The 23000-nt window shown below is 40.6% G+C and overlaps 1 protein-coding gene across 1 annotated transcript in view; it reads right to left on the bottom strand.

Moving 5' to 3' along the window:
• Positions 1-23000, bottom strand: part of gucy2cb (guanylate cyclase 2Cb) — a 49954-nt gene that overhangs the window by 9643 nt on the left and 17311 nt on the right. Inside the window, 30 exon segments of the mRNA XM_034107158.2 lie at positions 1385-1522; positions 1658-1790; positions 2127-2213; positions 2567-2671; positions 2760-2831; positions 2895-2954; positions 3880-3982; positions 5957-5990; positions 5993-6037; positions 7541-7658; positions 7777-7859; positions 8141-8315; positions 9556-9748; positions 11509-11667; positions 11768-11859; positions 11936-11964; positions 11967-12011; positions 14238-14377; positions 14512-14642; positions 14979-15065; positions 15419-15523; positions 15611-15682; positions 15746-15805; positions 16731-16833; positions 18809-18890; positions 20398-20515; positions 20634-20716; positions 21775-21916; positions 22394-22508; positions 22587-22686. Of these exon segments, the coding sequence (XP_033963049.1) occupies positions 1385-1522; positions 1658-1790; positions 2127-2213; positions 2567-2671; positions 2760-2831; positions 2895-2954; positions 3880-3982; positions 5957-5990; positions 5993-6037; positions 7541-7658; positions 7777-7859; positions 8141-8315; positions 9556-9748; positions 11509-11667; positions 11768-11859; positions 11936-11964; positions 11967-12011; positions 14238-14377; positions 14512-14642; positions 14979-15065; positions 15419-15523; positions 15611-15682; positions 15746-15805; positions 16731-16833; positions 18809-18890; positions 20398-20515; positions 20634-20716; positions 21775-21916; positions 22394-22508; positions 22587-22686 (3009 nt within the window).

Genomic DNA, 23000 nt, shown 5'->3' with positions numbered 1-23000 from the left:
GTTTATTTATAGAGATGTTTTTTATATATTTTTTATATATCTGAGACCTATGCTATTGCCTAAAAATAGCATGATAGGTGACCTTTAATGGCTAATCATGTCATTTTTTTTAATTCAAAAAGGATATTAAAGAAGAATAGCTGATTCCAGTGTTGTAGTCAAGTCACCAATTCACGAGTCCAAGTCACCCTCGAGTCACCACTCTTCGAGTCCGAGTCCAAGTCCGAGTCACCAAGGGAGAGTCGTAGTCGAGTCCGAGTCCAAGTCCGAGTCACCCAAGGAGTGTCCAAGTCGAGTTCGAGTCCGAGTCATCATTACCTGTGTTCGAGTCCGAGTCCAATTCCGAGTCACTTAAGAAGAGTCCAAGTCAAGTCCGAGTCACAAGTCTTCATGTATTAATCTTCGTGGATATATGTTTTGAAATGTAGCTGCTCCTCTACATTGCTGTTATCCTGTCTATTGAACTGCTGTGAAGCGAGTTTGGCTATAATTCTTGTAATAGGTGCTATACAAATATAAAGCTTATTTCTAATATTAATATTATTATTATATATAAATAAACTATATTTAAAATGAGTTACCTTTTAGAGAAGTGATTATATTTGTATGCCAATATTTTCCTATGGTAAAGTTTTCGTTTTGCACTTTTATTTTGATAGTAATAAGATCGGGACTCTTATTTTGAAGGAACTTTTACGGGTTAAATCAGTTTACTGATAAAGATTTATCCCCAGAAAGCACATGGCTACTTGGCATGCAAAATGACGTCATTCTGCATGTTAAGTATGTGCTTTCGTTATCGGCTGAATCTTTATTTATTGATTAGATCACGTTACTCTGATGATAGTGTTCAAGACAGCCTATATGTCTGAACTCGATCCTTAGAGTAATGTGTTACGGATCCTTCTCTTCTATATTGTTTCCACATAACGAGCATTTTGCGCTGCTCTTTTCCAATGTGGAAGCAGAATGTGTGAAAGCATACAGCATGGTGCGGGGTGTGTCTGTAGACATCTCTAGACTGGAATAGCGGGGCCCAGTACGTGAACTCGCCATACAGGATAGAGGACAGCAGACTCCAGAGAAAATGTGCTCGAGTCCGAGTCCAAGTCGGAGCGTCAATGTACGAGTCGAGTCCGAGTCATCGTGGGGGGGGGGGAATTCACGAGTCCGAGTCCGAGTCCGAGTCCAAGTCATCCTGTGCGAGAATTCACGAGTCCAAGTCCGAGTCGCGTCAATCAGTGCGCGAGTCCGAGTCGAGTCCCGAGTCCCGAAAATCGGCACTCAAGTCCGACTCGAGTCCGAGTCCAGGACTCGAGTACTCCATCTCTGGCTGATTCTGATTTTTCAGAGCTCCATTCTGGACGGCGTGTGTTTGTCTCACCCGCTCTGTCGGCGCAGAGCTCGGTGTAGAAAGTGCTCTTCCTCAGAACGATCTCCTGAGCGATGATAGAGAAACTGTAAACGTCTCCTTTCTGAGACGTGCCCTGACGTCTGAGGTGTTCTGGAGCTGTCCACAGGTCTGAGAGGGGGAGAGGAGATGAGGAGAGGAGAGGAGAGGAGAGTATCTCAAATCATACTTCAGTGTAGTACTTGAGAAGTGATTTTCAAGCATTGCAGCTGTTGTGTTGTTGTTGTTGTTGGTATTGTTGTTTACCTTTCCCGGGGCTGAGGAAGCTGTTGCAGCCGAAGTCAGTGATCTTCACCACCATGCGGTTATCCACCACGCAGTTTGTGGATTTGAGGCGACCGTGAACCTGGATGTGACTCGAGTGAAGGTAGGACATGCCCTGCAGAGAGAGGAGATTAAAGAGTCTCTACTGACCTCTAGTGGCCAAAAGAGGGAACTGCGACAACAATTACTCACGGTGCATTATCAAAATGTTATCAATTATACTTTATTCTGGGGGGACATTGGATATAATAATAATTATTTAAGTGCTGAAAACCAGATTATTGCTCAAAATGATATAAGTATTGTAAAAGTTGAAGAGTTAATGCAGAATGCTGCTAAGTGGGTTAAATAGCTCACGTATAGTCCATATCCAAGTAAATTTTGAGTCTAAAAAAACCATTCAGCTCGCTTTGAACCTTAAACTGTCCTACATATAATAATAATATGTCACCTTAGCGATGTCGTACATGACGGAGATCTTGAACTCCCAGTCCATGAAGGTGTTCTCCGGGTACGAAACCTTATCGTTCAGCACATACTGGAGGAAGAAAAGGACATTAAATGTGGTAACAATTATTGTATTCTCATTACATTGAGACACATATTCATTACTTTAAGATTGAAGCATCATTTTGAGAAAGTCAGTCATTAGATTGAGGTACAGAGTCATTAGTACTTTGATCTTTGAGAGAGTAAGTCATTATTTTGAGATATTTACTCAATATCTTTGATCAAATCTGTCATTAGAGATCAAATGTTCATACTTTTTTTGCACAGATTGTTGTTTAAGGGCTTCCATTTTACTTGCTCGTTCTTTACCATACTACTACTGACATTATTAGGTAGTATTGGTTTATGTTCAAACTGCACTACCATTAATATAACACGTACCCTGAGCGACCCCCTCTCTCCGTACTCAAACACTCCGAACACACCCTCATCAAACTTCACCGTGCCGTAAAACTTTGTCAGGTTGTTATAGTCGATCTGCATGAGCTGCAGGGGAAAAAGAAACTGGTTATTTATTATCATATAAAGAAAAAAACAATAACAAATATCCTGCAGAAGAGTTTGTAATTCTTACGGCGTTTAATTCAATCATCTGCGTCTCGTTAAAGTTCCCGTCTGAGTGCTCGAGCTCCTTCAGGATCACAATCTGAAAAATAAAATGTTATTGTTGTGCAAAAGCTTATTGATTGATTTTAAATCTACCGCTTACCTTTTTATCGTAGTGCGCTCGGCGGATTTGGAATTTCCTTTTTTCCCTCTCGTCATCGATCTGATGGAGAAACAGAGCAAACATGACGTTAAGGTGATTAGGGTAAAAAAAGTTACCTGATGGATATCACCATGACACTTCCAGACTGTATTACAAACGGCAAGACAATTATTTTTTGCATTACACGTTTTTAGATATGATTTGTTTATGTCTGCTTTTCGGGCATTATCTAATCAAAATGTGCATTCTTTTTCAGAACAGGAAATTGATGAAGCCAGGCTAAAAAAGATCTGTCTGATGTTGTTAACATATAATAGACAAGGGAGCATAGGCGGAGTTTGACAATTGCGCTTGGGGGGCAAACCTTTTTTACTGACGTCAGCACACAGTCCCAACTATTGCGTGGGGTGCTACGGATACAGTAGCAATAAAGCCAGCGCTCACCGCACTGAGTATGACTTTTCCACATACGAACACAACTCGTCCTGTCATGCACGCCTCATGCCCGCCCGCCGTACACACACACACTCATATGGAAGGGGCGGTCTCTCCCCCCAACAACAGTGCATTACATAACTGTAAAACTTATCATAACTGTGCACATCTTATAGGCTACTACATCCCTTGGTTACTTGAACACGCTACAATATTATTAGCCAGTGTCCTACCTTATTAAAATATTGATATACGAAATATTTGTATTGGAACAGTTTTCGACGTAGTAATGCTGTAACATGTTTCAGCCTATGCAAGGGAGGGACATTTGGATATCCTGTCTTATCAATACATTCATCAGAAAATATTGTTTTCTGATAAATGTATCCCTTGAATGCAATGGGACCAATCTGGTTCAATAAAGGTTTGAAATGAAATGAAAATGGTCAAAAGCCATTACATTACTTTGAATTGCCTTGTGTTCAAAGGTGCTGTATACATAAACTTGCCTTGCCTCGTGCTGATTGAGAGCTTTAATATATTATCTCACCTTAAGAGAGACGACGTTGAGCTCGTTGTTCTCCAGTTGAGTGACCAGATCAGAGGATATGTGAGACCAGCGCTTCCTCACCAGCCGGTCCCTCCTGTTCTGTCTGCAGGGACACATAATATCAACTAGAAAATGCGTGCGAATGCTGTAAACTGTGAACATTTGTGGCTGAATTTAGCTGAAAATGCAGAAAAAGCTGAATATGTTATTAGCTGAATGGTAGCTGCTTTAAGCTACAAAAATGCAGAAAAGCTTAATATTTCAAAGAAAAGGTTTAAAAAAAGGTATAAACAACAACATGTATAGCCTTGATGTCCTGAAATAGCTGAATAATGTAATAGTTGAATGGTTTCTGCAGCTGAAAATAGGCTGAAGGCTGAGTTAATATCAGATGTAAGTAGTAGTGAATGAATTTGTATTAAGATGAGAAAAGAAAGTAAAAAGGCTTGGGAAAGCAGCAGAATATTTTAACTGCAAACTTGATGGTGAATTATCTGTCGCCATGGCAATGGCATTTGATGACACCCCATAATACGATTAGATGCGTTGATGGCTGCATCGTTACTAAACCTGTGAAGTTTTGGGCCGTTTGGAGCATTTTCACTGAAGCTATGAGAAAACCGTGTTTCATGGTGAGCATTGTGTCGCCATGGCAACGGCATTTGAAGAAATCTCAAAACGTTCCCGTAGATGTCTTCACGGCTGGACTGTTAGCACTCATGTGAAGTTTGAGCACTTTTGAACATTTTCATAGGTGTTATACATTACATCAGGTTACATTACTCTCTCTCTTCTCTTGATCGCCCTCTCTCTCTCTTCTATCTCTCTGTAAACAGCATTCGCACTAATAAATACAAAATGAAATGAAGCACAGTGATCCACATCTATCGCCACCAAAAATAATAACTTTTGACGTAATTCTTGATGTCAATTTTGCACATTTTTCACAAAAAGGCTCTAATATGAAGTGAAATTAAAATAGACGTTTTGATTTTTAACTTCCATTCAACTTTACGTACTTTCTCTGTCTGTTTGAAAATGCTAAATCCCTTTGACATTGGCTTGTGCTTTATGATATGCATAGATAAAAACTGCCATTTATATCTCTTGTGATAGAAAAGAGCCGCTGTATTCATGCATAGCAACTCCATTTTATTTACTTCACTTCATACCGTTAAAGATATACAGAAAAATGTACATATAATGTAGGCACCTCATAGGTCAAGCCTCGGGGGTATTATACTTTTAAAACCTTATATGTTAGTCAGTGGTTCTCAACTGTGGGTCGCGACCCAAAAGTCTTGTGGGTCGCAGATGTGTGATTGAAGAAAAAAAAAAGTCAAACTTTTATTTTGAAGGCCCGATGTTCTAACGCTGTGCATGCAGTCGGCGTTGGACTGGAAGTACCGGAGACCATAAACTGTTTTGAAAACTTCTGTCAAGTAGTGGATCATCTTCTCAATAAAACATCTTTGCTGATGTTTTTTTCGAGTCTTCTGGCCAATCAGATCAAGATTGTTTCTGGAAGTCCCCAGAATAACTTTGTGGTAGAACTATTCTTTATACATCCATGGGTGCAATAATTTCAGATCAAAAATGAACACATAACGAAATACGACCCCGGTCTGATGACTGACAGGTCACAGAACAATGGGAGCTATCTACCCTTACCCACAAGTCACACAGACTATCTCCTCTTTGCTCTCTGTGAGGAGCAGCAAGCTGTCAGAACAAAGTGAAAAACAAACAATGGCATAAATATTATTAATATATCGGGTAGTAGTAATAGATTTATTTATTTTCTTCTCAGAGTGCGTAATTTATATGTTAGTATTTCTAAAAATTTGATTCCATCATCTCATTAAACTTTTTTAAAGCATACTTTAGTTCTGTGGAAGGCACTGTACTTCACTTTATTCATATTGTATGCCGAAAAGCGTATATTACAGCACGATTTGTTGTTGAATAGATTTGAGCTGGTTCAAAATTTCGGGTCGCGATGTATTGACAAAGGACAAAAGTGGGTCCCGAGGCCTGACCATATAATGTCCCCATTTAGAGGTGGCTGTGCACTGACCTGTAGAAGATGAAGGCGATGGTGGCCACGACACCACCGTAACAGCCAACACAATGACGATTATATCGGGAATAGACAAATCTGAAGAAAGAAACACAGTTTAGGTTTTAAACTGGTCGATGAAGAGGTTAGAAAAAAGCCTCTTTTAACAGTGTTTAGACTTTGAAAATTACATTTTAGTTTAAGATAAGTGTTAAAGTCAGTCTCTAGAAAAGTATTTAACTCAATGTATTGTGTGTGTGTGTGTGTGTGTGTGTGTGTGTGTGTGTGTGTGTGGTGTGTGTGTGTGTGTTGGTGTGTGTGTGTGGTGGTGTGTGTGTGTGTGTGTGTGTTTGTGGTGTTGTGTGTGTGGTGTGGTGGTGTTGGGTGTGTGTGGTGTGTTGTGTGTGTGTGTGTGTGTGTGTGGCCTAGCATTACCATCCTTGTGGGGACCTAAATCTGTTTACACAGTCACGTGTGGGGACTCGCCCCCCTTATGGGGACAGGGTGAAGACTTGGTTAAGGTTAGGTAAGAAATTAGAGGTCCCCGGTCACCATCTTGTGGTGACCGGGGAAAGGCACGGGCACATGTTTTATATTTGGTTAGTTTAATAGAATAAAAGGGTTAGGGTTAGGCATGTGTTGGTTATAGTTAGGAGCGTGTGTGTGTAGTGCTGCGTACCTGGACTCACATTCAGGTTCAGGTCCGGACTCAAGTCCAGAGGTTCAGGTTCAGGTCCGGACTTATAAGTCCGGACCTGAACCCATGGCTTGTGTCAAGTTGTGCGAGTAACTAAAGTGAACTTATTGTGAGCTAATTATCAATTGAAATTAACTCATAAACAACTGAAATTCAAACTCGTCAGGTTTATTGCGCTCCCTTCCAACTTGTGTCTACATTTCTCTAAAAAGTACAAATGTAAAAAAAACACTTTTTTCCACTTAGTCTACAAATGACTTATGACAGCAACTACAGTGAACTACTGCAAAGTTCAATATAATAATAATGTTTACATTATACAGTACATACTACATACATAGTGATGTACATACATACTGTTAGAAATTAAAATCAATGTTGATATGGCGTAATTTTGAATTAAATACACTATTTAATTTAAATCAGTTTTATTCTGAAAATCCGGAAGTTCACACTATTTACTTAATACTTTTATTCTGAAAATTCTTCACTTCCGGTTAGCATTAGCATGTGGGGAAATGCTACGTCTTCAAACCGTGAATCGAAGGTGAAATGACATGTGATGTTGTACACTGAGCACACTGGGATTAGCACTCATTTATTGACACTGAATCACGTTTATCAGGGAATGTTTAAATAACCACAGACACCAGAATATACGTAAGTGCTAGTTTTTTTGCGAGTCCAAGTACCGGTTCCTGACGTTCCGGTTTTAACCGGACTTGAACCGAAACTTTTTACAAGTCCAGTATGTTGTGTGTGTGTGTGTGTGTGTGTGTGTGTGTGTGTGTGTGTGTGTGGTGTGTGTGTGTGTGTGTGTGTGTGTGTGTGTGTGTGTGTGTGTGTGTGCGTGCGTGCGTGCGTGCGTGGTGTGTGTGTGTGTGTGTGTGTGTGCGTGCGTGTACCTTGTGTACCTTGGTCTGGGGTGGAATCAGGGAGCTTTCTCCCCCAGATGAAGGAAGGGTTCGCGTCCATCACTTTGATTACTTGGAGCTCCGTGTCGAATTCGAATAGCACTTGGTACTGAGGAGACATTTTGACAAGAGAGTTAATACATGGAGGATTTCCTTTTAAAGTGGAGCAGATGTTCCTTTATAGATGTTGATTCTGGCATTATAATCAGGTCAGGAGAGCAGTGTACCTTGTTGTCATTGGTGGTGTAAATGACTGAGAGATTCACGTCTCTGTCTCCATGTTTGTCCATCTTGTATGTTCCAGCACTTCCTGAGCAAAGAAATCAACAGTTTTACTCACAAATATAGCTTTTTTCACAACAACGTCCCCAGAAATCAGCCTCTGGTGTATGCTTTACAATGGGAAGTAACATTCAAGTACTCATTCATATGTTGTTTCTATTTGCTGATTGAGTGATCAGTTGTAAAGTTATCATATAGTACTCATTTTCACACCCTGTGTATCCTCTTTTTGTGGAGATTTGCACTCTACTTTCTGGTCATTTTATTGTAAAGAAAACCCGCTATCACGGTCCGGACTTCAGATTGTACCTGAGTGAACTCCGATGCGGATCCACACGGGGATGCCGGGCAGGTGTCGGAGCTGGAACGTTCCCATGAACGCCAGAATATCCAGCGCCATGCGGCAGATATCCACCGCGTGTCTGTTCCCGTTTCTCATCGGCAGCCCGGAGGCCACCATGTAGGCGTCGCCGATCGTCTCCACCTGAGGAAACACAGAGGATGAAGTCTGAGGTGGGTGTGTGTTTAGTCCTGTAACTTTAAAGGTCCCCTATTATCATGTTTTTCATCAATATATCACAGCTCTCAGATATATCCAGAGCCTGTCTCTGATTGGCTGAAACACCAAACAGATCATTGCAGAATCCCATAATCCCCTCTGTTTCAGCCCTGTTTCAAAAGTGCTGATTCACTGGGTGTTTCTCAATGTCGAGGATGCTTCCTTGGTAGCACATGTCTTCCGAGTCAGGTTCTTCAGAAGCGAGGCAAGAATCCTTCCTATCCTCGGAACACGAAGAATGGTGGAACAGGCTAACAGGTGTGCGTCATATGCGAGGCCCCGCCTTAAATGGAGCGCGAATTCCCGTCAAAGATGTTGGAAAATGGTCCGTGCGCAAAGCATTGTGGGGATTTTAAGACCGCGGAGGATAAACATGTGCAGCCTCGAAATTTCCCGCCACGAAGGACGCCGGCCTCGGTAGAATTCCAAGGATCCTGGACATTGGAACAGTAATTCGGCGGGACTCGATGACGTAGCATCCTTGAAGTAGTGGACATTGAGAAACACCCTCTGTCTGTTACTTTAGATGAAAAAAAACCGCAATGGAGCTCGAGGAGGAGATGCAGGTGATAATGTGGGGGGGGGGGTTACATGTAGAAGATGAAGAAGAAGAGGGGACACATAGTGATGTAGAAGAGACATGAAGAAGAGGGGACGCGTGTTGATGTAGAAGAGACATTAAGAAGAGGGGACACAGGTTGATGTAGAAGAAGAGACATGAAGAAGAGGGGACACATGTTGATGTAGAAGAGACATGAAGAAGAGGGGACACATGCTGATGTAGAAGAGACATGAAGAAGAGGGGACACATGTTGATGTAGAAGAGACATGAAGAAGAGGGGACACATGGTGATGAAGAGAAGAAGAGACATGAAGAAGAGGGGACATGAGAGGGGGACACATGCTGATGTAGAAGAGACATGAAGAAGAGGGGACACATGCTGATGTAGAAGAGACATGAAGAAGAGGGGACACATGCTGATGTAGAAGAGACATGAAGAAAGAGGGGACACATGTTGATGTAGAAGAGACATGAAGAAGGGGACACATGTTGATGTAGAAGAGACATGAAGAAGTGGATTTTGCATAATAGGTGACCGTTAAATATCCCTAACACCATGCCCTTGGTCATTGGTATCTGATCTTCCTGGTGTGATTGGAGCACCTTGTAGACGTCGTGGTGGTCCACGATGCTGTCGAAGCCCTTGTAGATGTCGTTCAGCATGTCCACCACCTCCATGGGCGTGCTGTACTGACACAGAGTGGTGAAGCCCACGATGTCGCTGAAGTAAATCGTCACTTCTTCGTAAAGCTCTGGCTCCACGACGCCCGACTCCTTCAGGCTTTTCACCACCGGGCTGAGAGATAGAGGACAAGAGGATCCACTTTTCATTCCTATTGTTGAGGCTTTATTTATCATTTTGCTTCCATTTTTTATTCTTATTATACAAAAAAATGTTTACACATGCTTGCGGTTTTGCTAAAAGTGTTTACAAAAATTACAAACAAAGCAGATAACGTGCGTACAGTTTGGCACATTGTATGAATGCATTTCCTTAAAGTGTCAATTAAGTCAGACGTAGTACTATAGGAATCACTCAAAGACAAAGCGTTCACCTTTCAGAACCATTTATAAAGTTCTAACATACATCAACACAGGCTCTCTATTTGGCAAGATGACTAAGCCTTATATTGGCTACTTAGCGAGAATCAACTCAGTGAGCAACAGATACCAAGGATGCTGTCTGATGAAGGAGACGAAGTAAGCTAATGGCGCATTTCCACTACAGCGCGGTTTAAGTGCCGTGCCCGGCCCGTTTTTGGTGCGTTTCCACATGGCGTAGATCCGGCTAGCGGGTACTTTCTCACAGTTTTCTGGCTCTCCAAAATCGAGGTTCTTTCCGGGCCAACAACCGGGCTGAGTATGCCTAAGCTAGTGAGAGAGAATCGCTGGCAAGGGGGCTACAACTACAACACAAGAACATATTTGACCGTGATTTAAGTGTAATACACGTTTCTAAATGATGCCGAAGTAACAACATACTGATACCGGTTAGTAAAACCATGAATTAATGAAAGTCTGCAGACAGACGGCAGAGAAACCCCTTTTAAAATGCGTGTTTTCTGAATGGAGATGGGCTAAGCTAACAAGCTAACGTTGTATATGCTGCGACCGTCCACACTCCCAACAACGGCCTGCAGACATAAATAAAGCAGCGACTGTATTCTCCATGACACAGGCAGTCTGTGGTTTGTACTGTTAACTTTTGTTTAGTTTCTGAACAGATATGAGGAGCTGTGAGCTCTGAGTGCTAACAGCTAACGGCTGATGTTGGTTTTGTGTTTTGCATTGAAGATGACGTCACGGCCCACGCCTACACTGCGTTATATAGTTACTGACTACTGCCCCAGCTACTAAACTGTAATGGAAACGCTGCATAAAGTGAGCCTGGCCTACCAAGGCCTAACTAAGCTGTGCGAGGCCCTGCAGTGGAAATGCGCCATAAGTAGCCAATATAAGGCTTAGCAGTACAGATAAATGTGGGCTCACTATTTGGCAAGCAACCGGGTCATAGTCGCCCTGTTTTATCTCATGTCTTATAAAAGCGTATTAATGATTTATAAAGTGTTCACAACCTAATTAATAAATAAGGGTAGTCTTATTGTAAAGTGGTACCGGTTATCTAATCTTGTTTTATTTCAGTAAAACAAGTGGCTTTTTAAAGATGAGATGTTGCAAGATTGTGCAGCACAGGTGGGACCACGTTCCGAACAGTATCTGAACCGTCCTGAGAGTAAAGTGAGAAAAATAAACATCCGGTAATCCATACTTTAAGGTTTGATATTAACAACTGTGTTACCCGTTTCATAAATTAAAATAAAGGGATTATTTTATGGGAATTTATGTTTTTCAACTGATTTACAGATGAAAAAAGCTAAGAAACTCAGAAATGTTTCACACGTTTAAAACCTTATTTTCTTTTAGTAAAAACATCCAAGAGATCAGACTTAGACAATGGTACACTACATACTTATTGCCTCTTAAATGCTGCCATATTTCTATGTTTTCAGACCATTGTGTTGATGTTATCGTGTGCTGGTTCCAGTGTGAACAGACCCGGGCAGCAGCATGAAGTTGAGGCAGTCTGCTCGGTCCCTCTCAGCTTTATAGAGAACCGTTCTCTCCTCCACCAGGTTCTCCAGGTTCCTCGAGTACATCTGCAGGCGGCGGATCATGTTGTCCATGTAGCTCTCATTGTCCTGGTTATGAATTTTACTAAAGGACAACAGGAGGGAAACAAACACTTTAACACATACTGTATGCTATCAATTTCACAGAGCTCGGCAGGAAAAGGCAAAATGAAGTAAAGCATTACCTGATGATTTTCCCCAGACAGTATTCCACCCTCTTAAAGTCCGGTCTTCTCTCTGGATCTTCTTCCCAGCAGCTTTTTATCAACATGTATAACTACGAGAGGAAGGTAACAACGTTTTAAATACTCAATTCAGACGACTAGAAGCAGATGAAGTTGGTATTTACTCACCTCTAACTCTTTCTCTGAAGCTGTCTCAAGTTAAGGTCAGGTCTGAAGTACGACATGATGACCATGGCAAGCTTTTCTGTTAGACACACACACACACACACACACATTTATCCTCTTTCACCATCATCTAGTACGTACACTGCAGCCTTGTCATATTCTTAATAGCTGCTGTGATGCAAGTCAAATTTCAGACTTGATTATTGTATCGTATCGTATTAATAAATCTCTTTGCTCTCATTTCACATCTTCATTTTCACAGCACTTTGCAATATTTTATAATCTTGTTTTTTCTTTCGGTATACATACATAATTATGTGGTAGTTAAAGGGGACCTATCATGCAAAATGCACTTTTGATGTATTGTATTCATCAACATGTGTCCCCGGTGTGTCGGGGAACTCACGCAGCGTCAGAAAATAAAACCCTCTCTCTTTTCCTCCGTACCCAAATCTCTAAAAACGGGGAACAACGGAGCTGATCCAGATTTGCGTCCGATACGACGTAATATCTGAAATGTGGACCCACGGCCCAATCAGAAACGTTGCTATCAGAAACAATGCCCGACTGTTTTGGACGTAATATGGTCGGTGTTTACATTAGCATCGCTAACACTCCGAGCTAACCTGTACTGGAGAGCATGTGTGTGAAGAAGCAGGAAGTAGAAAGGAACTCACCTTGTGGTGTAACCGGCAAGAGAGAAAGCCTTTGAGCTCCAGACTGTTTCAGATCCTTGATAATCCATGATATGGCGTTTCATCACGGCAGCATTTAGTTTAGACAGTAGCTGCCGGGTCCCGCATGAGCTCAGACCCCTCCTTTTTATTTTTTTAAAGCTTTATACCCAAATCAGCACTTTAGAAACAGGAAGTGAAATAGAGGGATATGAGGCATGGCTAGAATGATCTGTTTATACATCTGTTTATTTATAGAGATGTTTTTTATATATTTTTTATATATCTGAGACCTATGCTATTGCCTAAAAATAGCATGATAGGTGACCTTTAATGGCTAATCATGTCATTTTTTTTAATTCAAAAAGGATATTAAAGAAGAATAGCTGATTCCAGTGTTGTAGTCAAGTCACCAATTCACGAGTCCAAGTCACCCTCGAGTCACCACTCTTCGAGTCCGAGTCCAAGTCCGAGTCACCAAGGGAGAGTCGTAGTCGAGTCCGAGTCCAAGTCCGAGTCACCCAAGGAGTGTCCAAGTCGAGTTCGAGTCCGAGTCATCATTACCTGTGTTCGAGTCCGAGTCCAATTCCGAGTCACTTAAGAAGAGTCCAAGTCAAGTCCGAGTCACAAGTCTTCATGTATTAATCTTCGTGGATATATGTTTTGAAATGTAGCTGCTCCTCTACATTGCTGTTATCCTGTCTATTGAACTGCTGTGAAGCGAGTTTGGCTATAATTCTTGTAATAGGTGCTATACAAATATAAAGCTTATTTCTAATATTAATATTATTATTATATATAAATAAACTATATTTAAAATGAGTTACCTTTTAGAGAAGTGATTATATTTGTATGCCAATATTTTCCTATGGTAAAGTTTTCGTTTTGCACTTTTATTTTGATAGTAATAAGATCGGGACTCTTATTTTGAAGGAACTTTTACGGGTTAAATCAGTTTACTGATAAAGATTTATCCCCAGAAAGCACATGGCTACTTGGCATGCAAAATGACGTCATTCTGCATGTTAAGTATGTGCTTTCGTTATCGGCTGAATCTTTATTTATTGATTAGATCACGTTACTCTGATGATAGTGTTCAAGACAGCCTATATGTCTGAACTCGATCCTTAGAGTAATGTGTTACGGATCCTTCTCTTCTATATTGTTTCCACATAACGAGCATTTTGCGCTGCTCTTTTCCAATGTGGAAGCAGAATGTGTGAAAGCATACAGCATGGTGCGGGGTGTGTCTGTAGACATCTCTAGACTGGAATAGCGGGGCCCAGTACGTGAACTCGCCATACAGGATAGAGGACAGCAGACTCCAGAGAAAATGTGCTCGAGTCCGAGTCCAAGTCGGAGCGTCAATGTACGAGTCGAGTCCGAGTCATCGTGGGGGGGGGGGGAATTCACGAGTCCGAGTCCGAGTCCGAGTCCAAGTCATCCTGTGCGAGAATTCACGAGTCCAAGTCCGAGTCGCGTCAATCAGTGCGCGAGTCCGAGTCGAGTCCCGAGTCCCGAAAATCGGCACTCAAGTCCGACTCGAGTCCGAGTCCAGGACTCGAGTACTCCATCTCTGGCTGATTCTGATTTTTCAGAGCTCCATTCTGGACGGCGTGTGTTTGTCTCACCCGCTCTGTCGGCGCAGAGCTCGGTGTAGAAAGTGCTCTTCCTCAGAACGATCTCCTGAGCGATGATAGAGAAACTGTAAACGTCTCCTTTCTGAGACGTGCCCTGACGTCTGAGGTGTTCTGGAGCTGTCCACAGGTCTGAGAGGGGGAGAGGAGATGAGGAGAGGAGAGGAGAGGAGAGTATCTCAAATCATACTTCAGTGTAGTACTTGAGAAGTGATTTTCAAGCATTGCAGCTGTTGTGTTGTTGTTGTTGTTGGTATTGTTGTTTACCTTCCCGGGGCTGAGGAAGCTGTTGCAGCCGAAGTCAGTGATCTTCACCACCATGCGGTTATCCACCACGCAGTTTGTGGATTTGAGGCGACCGTGAACCTGGATGTGACTCGAGTGAAGGTAGGACATGCCCTGCAGAGAGAGGAGATTAAAGAGTCTCTACTGACCTCTAGTGGCCAAAAGAGGGAACTGCGACAACAATTACTCACGGTGCATTATCAAAATGTTATCAATTATACTTTATTCTGGGGGGACATTGGATATAATAATAATTATTTAAGTGCTGAAAACCAGATTATTGCTCAAAATGATATAAGTATTGTAAAAGTTGAAGAGTTAATGCAGAATGCTGCTAAGTGGGTTAAATAGCTCACGTATAGTCCATATCCAAGTAAATTTTGAGTCTAAAAAAACCATTCAGCTCGCTTTGAACCTTAAACTGTCCTACATATAATAATAATATGTCACCTTAGCGATGTCGTACATGACGGAGATCTTGAACTCCCAGTCCATGAAGGTGTTCTCCGGGTACGAAACCTTATCGTTCAGCACATACTGGAGGAAGAAAAGGACATTAAATGTGGTAACAATTATTGTATTCTCATTACATTGAGACACATATTCATTACTTTAAGATTGAAGCATCATTTTGAGAAAGTCAGTCATTAGATTGAGGTACAGAGTCATTAGTACTTTGATCTTTGAGAGAGTAAGTCATTATTTTGAGATATTTACTCAATATCTTTGATCAAATCTGTCATTAGAGATCAAATGTTCATACTTTTTTTGCACAGATTGTTGTTTAAGGGCTTCCATTTTACTTGCTCGTTCTTTACCATACTACTACTGACATTATTAGGTAGTATTGGTTTATGTTCAAACTGCACTACCATTAATATAACACGTACCCTGAGCGACCCCCTCTCTCCGTACTCAAACACTCCGAACACACCCTCATCAAACTTCACCGTGCCGTAAAACTTTGTCAGGTTGTTATAGTCGATCTGCATGAGCTGCAGGGGAAAAAGAAACTGGTTATTTATTATCATATAAAGAAAAAACAATAACAAATATCCTGCAGAAGAGTTTGTAATTCTTACGGCGTTTAATTCAATCATCTGCGTCTCGTTAAAGTTCCCGTCTGAGTGCTCGAGCTCCTTCAGGATCACAATCTGAAAAATAAAATGTTATTGTTGTGCAAAAGCTTATTGATTGATTTTAAATCTACCGCTTACCTTTTTATCGTAGTGCGCTCGGCGGATTTGGAATTTCCTTTTTTCCCTCTCGTCATCGATCTGATGGAGAAACAGAGCAAACATGACGTTAAGGTGATTAGGGTAAAAAAAGTTACCTGATGGATATCACCATGACACTTCCAGACTGTATTACAAACGGCAAGACAATTATTTTTTGCATTACACGTTTTTAGATATGATTTGTTTATGTCTGCTTTTCGGGCATTATCTAATCAAAATGTGCATTCTTTTTCAGAACAGGAAATTGATGAAGCCAGGCTAAAAAAGATCTGTCTGATGTTGTTAACATATAATAGACAAGGGAGCATAGGCGGAGTTTGACAATTGCGCTTGGGGGGCAAACCTTTTTTACTGACGTCAGCACACAGTCCCAACTATTGCGTGGGGTGCTACGGATACAGTAGCAATAAAGCCAGCGCTCACCGCACTGAGTATGACTTTTCCACATACGAACACAACTCGTCCTGTCATGCACGCCTCATGCCCGCCCGCCGTACACACACACACTCATATGGAAGGGGCGGTCTCTCCCCCCAACAACAGTGCATTACATAACTGTAAAACTTATCATAACTGTGCACATCTTATAGGCTACTACATCCCTTGGTTACTTGAACACGCTACAATATTATTAGCCAGTGTCCTACCTTATTAAAATATTGATATACGAAATATTTGTATTGGAACAGTTTTCGACGTAGTAATGCTGTAACATGTTTCAGCCTATGCAAGGGAGGGACATTTGGATATCCTGTCTTATCAATACATTCATCAGAAAATATTGTTTTCTGATAAATGTATCCCTTGAATGCAATGGGACCAATCTGGTTCAATAAAGGTTTGAAATGAAATGAAAATGGTCAAAAGCCATTACATTACTTTGAATTGCCTTGTGTTCAAAGGTGCTGTATACATAAACTTGCCTTGCCTCGTGCTGATTGAGAGCTTTAATATATTATCTCACCTTAAGAGAGACGACGTTGAGCTCGTTGTTCTCCAGTTGAGTGACCAGATCAGAGGATATGTGAGACCAGCGCTTCCTCACCAGCCGGTCCCTCCTGTTCTGTCTGCAGGGACACATAATATCAACTAGAAAATGCGTGCGAATGCTGTAAACTGTGAACATTTGTGGCTGAATTTAGCTGAAAATGCAGAAAAAGCTGAATATGTTATTAGCTGAATGGTAGCTGCTTTAAGCTACAAAAATGCAGAAAAGCTTAATATTTCAAAGAAAAGGTTTAAAAAAAGGTATAAACAACAACATGTATAGCCTTGATGTCCTGAAATAGCTGAATAATGTAATAGTTGAATGGTTTCTGCAGCTGAAAATAGGCTGAAGGCTGAGTTAAATATCAGATGTAAGTAGTAGTGAATGAATTTGTATTAAGATGAGAAAAGAAAGTAAAAAGGCTTGGGAAAGCAGCAGAATATTTTAACTGCAAACTTGATGGTGAATTATCTGTCGCCATGGCAATGGCATTTGATGACACCCCATAATACGATTAGATGCGTTGATGGCTGCATCGTTACTAAACCTGTGAAGTTTTGGGCCGTTTGGAGCATTTTCACTGAAGCTATGAGAAAACCGTGTTTCATGGTGAGCATTGTGTCGCCATGGCAACGGCATTTGAAGAAATCTCAAAACGTTCCCGTAGATGTCTTCACGGCTGGACTGTTAGCACTCATGTGAAGTTTGAGCACTTTTTGAACATTTTCATAGGTGTTATACATTACATCAGGTTACATTACTCTCTCTCTTCTCTTGATCGCCCTCTCTCTCTCTTCTATCTCTCTGTAAACAGCATTCGCACTAATAAATACAAAATGAAATGAAGCACAGTGATCCACATCTATCGCCACCAAAAATAATAACTTTTGACGTAATTCTTGATGTCAATTTTGCACATTTTTCACAAAAAGGCTCTAATATGAAGTGAAATTAAAATAGACGTTTTGATTTTTAACTTCCATTCAACTTTACGTACTTTCTCTGTCTGTTTGAAAATGCTAAATCCCTTTGACATTGGCTTGTGCTTTATGATATGCATAGATAAAAACTGCCATTTATATCTCTTGTGATAGAAAAGAGCCGCTGTATTCATGCATAGCAACTCCATTTTATTTACTTCACTTCATACCGTTAAAGATATACAGAAAAATGTACATATAAATGTAGGCACCTCATAGGTCAAGCCTCGGGGGTATTATACTTTTAAAACCTTATATGTTAGTCAGTGGTTCTCAACTGGTGGGTCGCGACCCAAAAGTCTTGTGGGTCGCAGATGTGTGATTGAAGAAAAAAAAAAGTCAAACTTTTATTTTGAAGGCCCGATGTTCTAACGCTGTGCATGCAGTCGGCGTTGGACTGGAAGTACCGGAGACCATAAACTGTTTTGAAAACTTCTGTCAAGTAGTGATCATCTTCTCAATAAAACATCTTTGCTGATGTTTTTTCGAGTCTTCTGGCCAATCAGAATCAAGATTGTTTCTGGAAGTCCCCAGAATAACTTTGTGGTAGAACTATTCTTTATACATCCATGGGTGCAATAATTTCAGATCAAAATGAACACATAACGAAATACGACCCCGGTCTGATGACTGACAGGTCACAGAACAATGGGAGCTATCTACCCTTACCCACAAGTCACACAGACTATCTCCTCTTTGCTCTCTGTGAGGAGCAGCAAGCTGTCAGAACAAAGTGAAAAACAAACAATGGCATAAAATATTATTAATATATCGGGTAGTAGTAATAGATTTATTTATTTTCTTCTCAGAGTGCGTAATTTATATGTTAGTATTTCTAAAAATTTGATTCCATCATCTCATTAAACCTTTTTTAAAGCATACTTTAGTTCTGTGAAGGCACTGTACTTCACTTTATTCATATTGTATGCCGAAAAGCGTATATTACAGCACGATTTGTTGTTGAATAGATTTGAGTGGTTCAAAATTTCGGGTCGCGATGTATTGACAAAGGAAAAAGTGGGTCCCGAGGCCTGACCATATAATGTCCCCATTTAGAGGTGGCTGTGCACTGACCTGTAGAAGATGAAGGCGATGGTGGCCACGACAACCACCGTAACAGCCAACACAATGACGATTATATCGGGAATAGACAAATCTGAAGAAAGAAACACAGTTTAGGTTTTAAACTGGTCGAGAAGAGGTAGAAAAAGCCTCTTTTAACAGTGTTTAGACTTTGAAAATTACATTTTAGTTTTAAGATAAGTGTTAAAGTCAGTCTCTAGAAAAGTATTTAACTCAATGTATTGTGTGTGTGTGTGTGTGTGTGTGTGTGTGTGTGTGTGTGTGTGTGTGTGTGTGTGTGTGTGTGTGTGTGTGTGTGTGTGTGTGTGTGTGTGTGTGTGTGTGTGTGTGTGTGTGGGTGTGTGTGTGTGTGTGTGTGTGTGTGTGTGTGTGTGTGTGTGTGTGTGTGTGGCCTAGCATTACCATCCTTGTGGGGACCTAAATCTGTTTACACAGTCACGTGTGGGGACTCGCCCCCCTTATGGGGACAGGGTGAAGACTTGGTTAAGGTTAGGTAAGAAATTAGAGGTCCCCGGTCACCATCTTGTGGTGACCGGGGAAAGGCACGGGCACATGTTTTATATTTGGTTAGTTTAATAGAATAAAAGGGTTAGGGTTAGGCATGTGTTGGTTATAGTTAGGAGCGTGTGTGTGTAGTGCTGCGTACCTGGACTCACATTCAGGTTCAGGTCCGGACTCAAGTCCAGAGGTTCAGGTTCAGGTCCGGACTTATAAGTCCGGACCTGAACCCATGGCTTGTGTCAAGTTGTGCGAGTAACTAAAGTGAACTTATTGTGAGCTAATTATCAATTGAAATTAACTCATAAACAACTGAAATTCAAACTCGTCAGGTTTATTGCGCTCCCTTCCAACTTGTGTCTACATTTCTCTAAAAAGTACAAATGTAAAAAAAACACTTTTTTCCACTTAGTCTACAAATGACTTATGACAGCAACTACAGTGAACTACTGCAAAGTTCAATATAATAATAATGTTTACATTATACAGTACATACTACATACATAGTGATGTACATACATACTGTTAGAAATTAAAATCAATGTTGATATGGCGTAATTTTGAATTAAATACACTATTTAATTTAAATCAGTTTTATTCTGAAAATCCGGAAGTTCACACTATTTACTTAATACTTTTATTCTGAAAATTCTTCACTTCCGGTTAGCATTAGCATGTGGGGAAATGCTACGTCTTCAAACCGTGAATCGAAGGTGAAATGACATGTGATGTTGTACACTGAGCACACTGGGATTAGCACTCATTTATTGACACTGAATCACGTTTATCAGGGAATGTTTAAATAACCACAGACACCAGAATATACGTAAGTGCTAGTTTTTTTGCGAGTCCAAGTACCGGTTCCTGACGTTCCGGTTTTAACCGGACTTGAACCGAAACTTTTTACAAGTCCAGTATGTGTGTGTGTGTGTGTGTGTGTGTGTGTGTGTGTGTGTGTGTGTGTGTGTGTGTGTGTGTGTGTGTGTGTGTGTGTGTGTGTGTGTGTGTGTGTGTGTGTGTGTGTGCGTGCGTGCGTGCGTGCGTGTGTGTGTGTGTGTGTGTGTGTGTGTGCGTGCGTGTACCTTGTGTACCTTGGTCTGGGGTGGAATCAGGGAGCTTTCTCCCCCAGATGAAGGAAGGGTTCGCGTCCATCACTTTGATTACTTGGAGCTCCGTGTCGAATTCGAATAGCACTTGGTACTGAGGAGACATTTTGACAAGAGAGTTAATACATGGAGGATTTCCTTTTAAAGTGGAGCAGATGTTCCTTTATAGATGTTGATTCTGGCATTATAATCAGGTCAGGAGAGCAGTGTACCTTGTTGTCATTGGTGGTGTAAATGACTGAGAGATTCACGTCTCTGTCTCCATGTTTGTCCATCTTGTATGTTCCAGCACTTCCTGAGCAAAGAAATCAACAGTTTTACTCACAAATATAGCTTTTTTCACAACAACGTCCCCAGAAATCAGCCTCTGGTGTATGTTTCCTGTTCATATACTTATGTACACTGAAGTGTTAAAGCTTATTCATACCTTTTAGTATAGAATAATTACAATAACACAAGAAAATGACACAACAACAAAGCTTTCAGAAAAGTACTCCTAAAAATAAAAATTCGGATTCTTATAAATCCTTCTTCTTCTCTTCAATTTTGATAACGCCAATGTTTTCTAGTTAGCTAAGTGGGAATCTAAACCACTTAGCCATGAGATGTGCAGGTTTTGCATGAAACTGGCATCCGCAGTGTGTCATCTGGTGGCTGAATGTTATCAGTTGCACCTTTAATGCTAATTTTTTTTGTTTTATTGGGTCATTTGTGAAAAAAACAGGTATAAAAAAGCCTGACAGTGTGTCTCTCACTCACACATTCACACCCAATTACACACAGCTGCTGCCTGCAGGACATAACACCTAGTCAGATAAATTAGACTGGGAAAAATGTATATAACATGTTTAGGCTAATTTAATGAGAAAAGCAGTCATCAGTCATGACAGAGACAATTTAGAAGGGAGACGTCGCCCTAAGAGATAATATCCTGTATCTGTGACGTTGGTGAAGTGAATTCAAACACAGATCATGACCAATTTTATCCAACCAATCACCACCAAAGTAGGGATTTGTCGTATTTTTCACGAGCCATTTATCTTCAAATAATTCTGACAGACAAATACGGATAAACTTAACTTGCAAGAAACGTTAGCGGGATTTGGAAACACAAAGCGCTAACATTAGGCTAACATTAGGCTAACATTGGCGAACTAATACGTTAGTGCTTAATATGTTTGTAAGCTGTGTTATTATGTAATGTTAGCTAAATAAAATATAAATACATTCATCCATGCCCACTTAGAAATGGATCTAAAATGGGTTTCTTTGAGGATTAAACCCATACTTGTTACTGGAATGGAAGATAGGTTAATTTCTCCTTTTACCCAATAACTCTTCCTCCTTTCTTACCGTTGAAGGAGGTGTTTCTGAACTTAGACACGTTGACAAACTCCATCTGCTGAATGTTCGACTGATTCTTCTCAATTATCTCTCTCATCACCTCGCCTATCATCAGCACCGAGTCGTGGTACGCAGCCATGTAATCATTCATCTGCAGAAAGAGAGAGGAACAAATTAATGATGTAATTAAAACCAAAATTATCTGCATTGCTTTTAATTAGTACAAGGACCATTGTTAAAAATAAATACATCATGAACCTGGGAAAGAAGGGAAAATCTTGGATATTATCTAAAATGAAAGTGGTAAATTCACACAACCTGGATATTCTCTGAGATTAAAATATGAAATGTTCAAAATAAAATGTAGAAAACATTTCGAATTTTCTCAGAGTTAATAGTCATAGATTTGTAAGATTGGGAGGACCAGCCCTTTAACTAGACAAGCAAACAGCCTGGAGTTTGTAGTAGAGATATAATTGATGCTGCTCAAAGTCTTAATGCTAAGCTAAGCTACCTAAGTATAGTTTCTTATTTGCATCATTCAGCAAGAGAGCAATGACAGTATATCCCTTATATTTCAACTATTGCTTTTAGCAGTACGAGGAAGTAATGTGTGAAGTGTCCTCACCGTGTTGTTGTCTGTCAGGTCGGTGTTGATAACGTAGTTTCTGGTGTTGGGCATTGTCACCACCAACACGTTCTTCATGGACGGCAGTGACGATGTGTTGATGTAATATTGATCACTGTAGACACATGTAGAAAGTAAGATTTTACAAGACACACTGCAAAGAGATTGAAATAGAGATATAAGAGGCACTGACTTGAAAAGATCAATAAGGACAAAGAGAATATCTTTGCTGTTTGCTTGGGAGACTCTCTTCACCTCCTCTACGTCCTTCGGGGATCCACACATTATGAACACTGCAAACAAAGAAGATGTATTAAAACCACAGACCCCTTAATGTATGCATGTCTTGCTTTGTGTGTTTGGGAGACCTTGATTTCCATTTAAATGTCCACTTAAACCTTGAATCTAGAGTTAATACCAAACCTAAAATTGCCTTTTTATAGCTGCATCAAAGTAGAACAGAAAGCTATGGTATGTGTTAATCATTCTACAGGCTATAGTCATGGGTTTCAGAGTGGGACATGTGCCATTATCCACTTCTGAAAGTCAAAGTTACAAGGCTTTGTTTTATTAAATACACCAGCAGCTTCAGGGAGATTTTCTATAC

The sequence above is a fragment of the Pseudochaenichthys georgianus genome, chromosome 19 (genome assembly GCF_902827115.2).
Source record: "Pseudochaenichthys georgianus chromosome 19, fPseGeo1.2, whole genome shotgun sequence".
Taxonomy (NCBI): Eukaryota; Metazoa; Chordata; class Actinopteri; order Perciformes; family Channichthyidae; genus Pseudochaenichthys; species Pseudochaenichthys georgianus.
The sequence above is the reverse complement of the archived record's forward strand: the minus strand, read 5'-3'. Positions and strand labels throughout refer to the sequence as shown.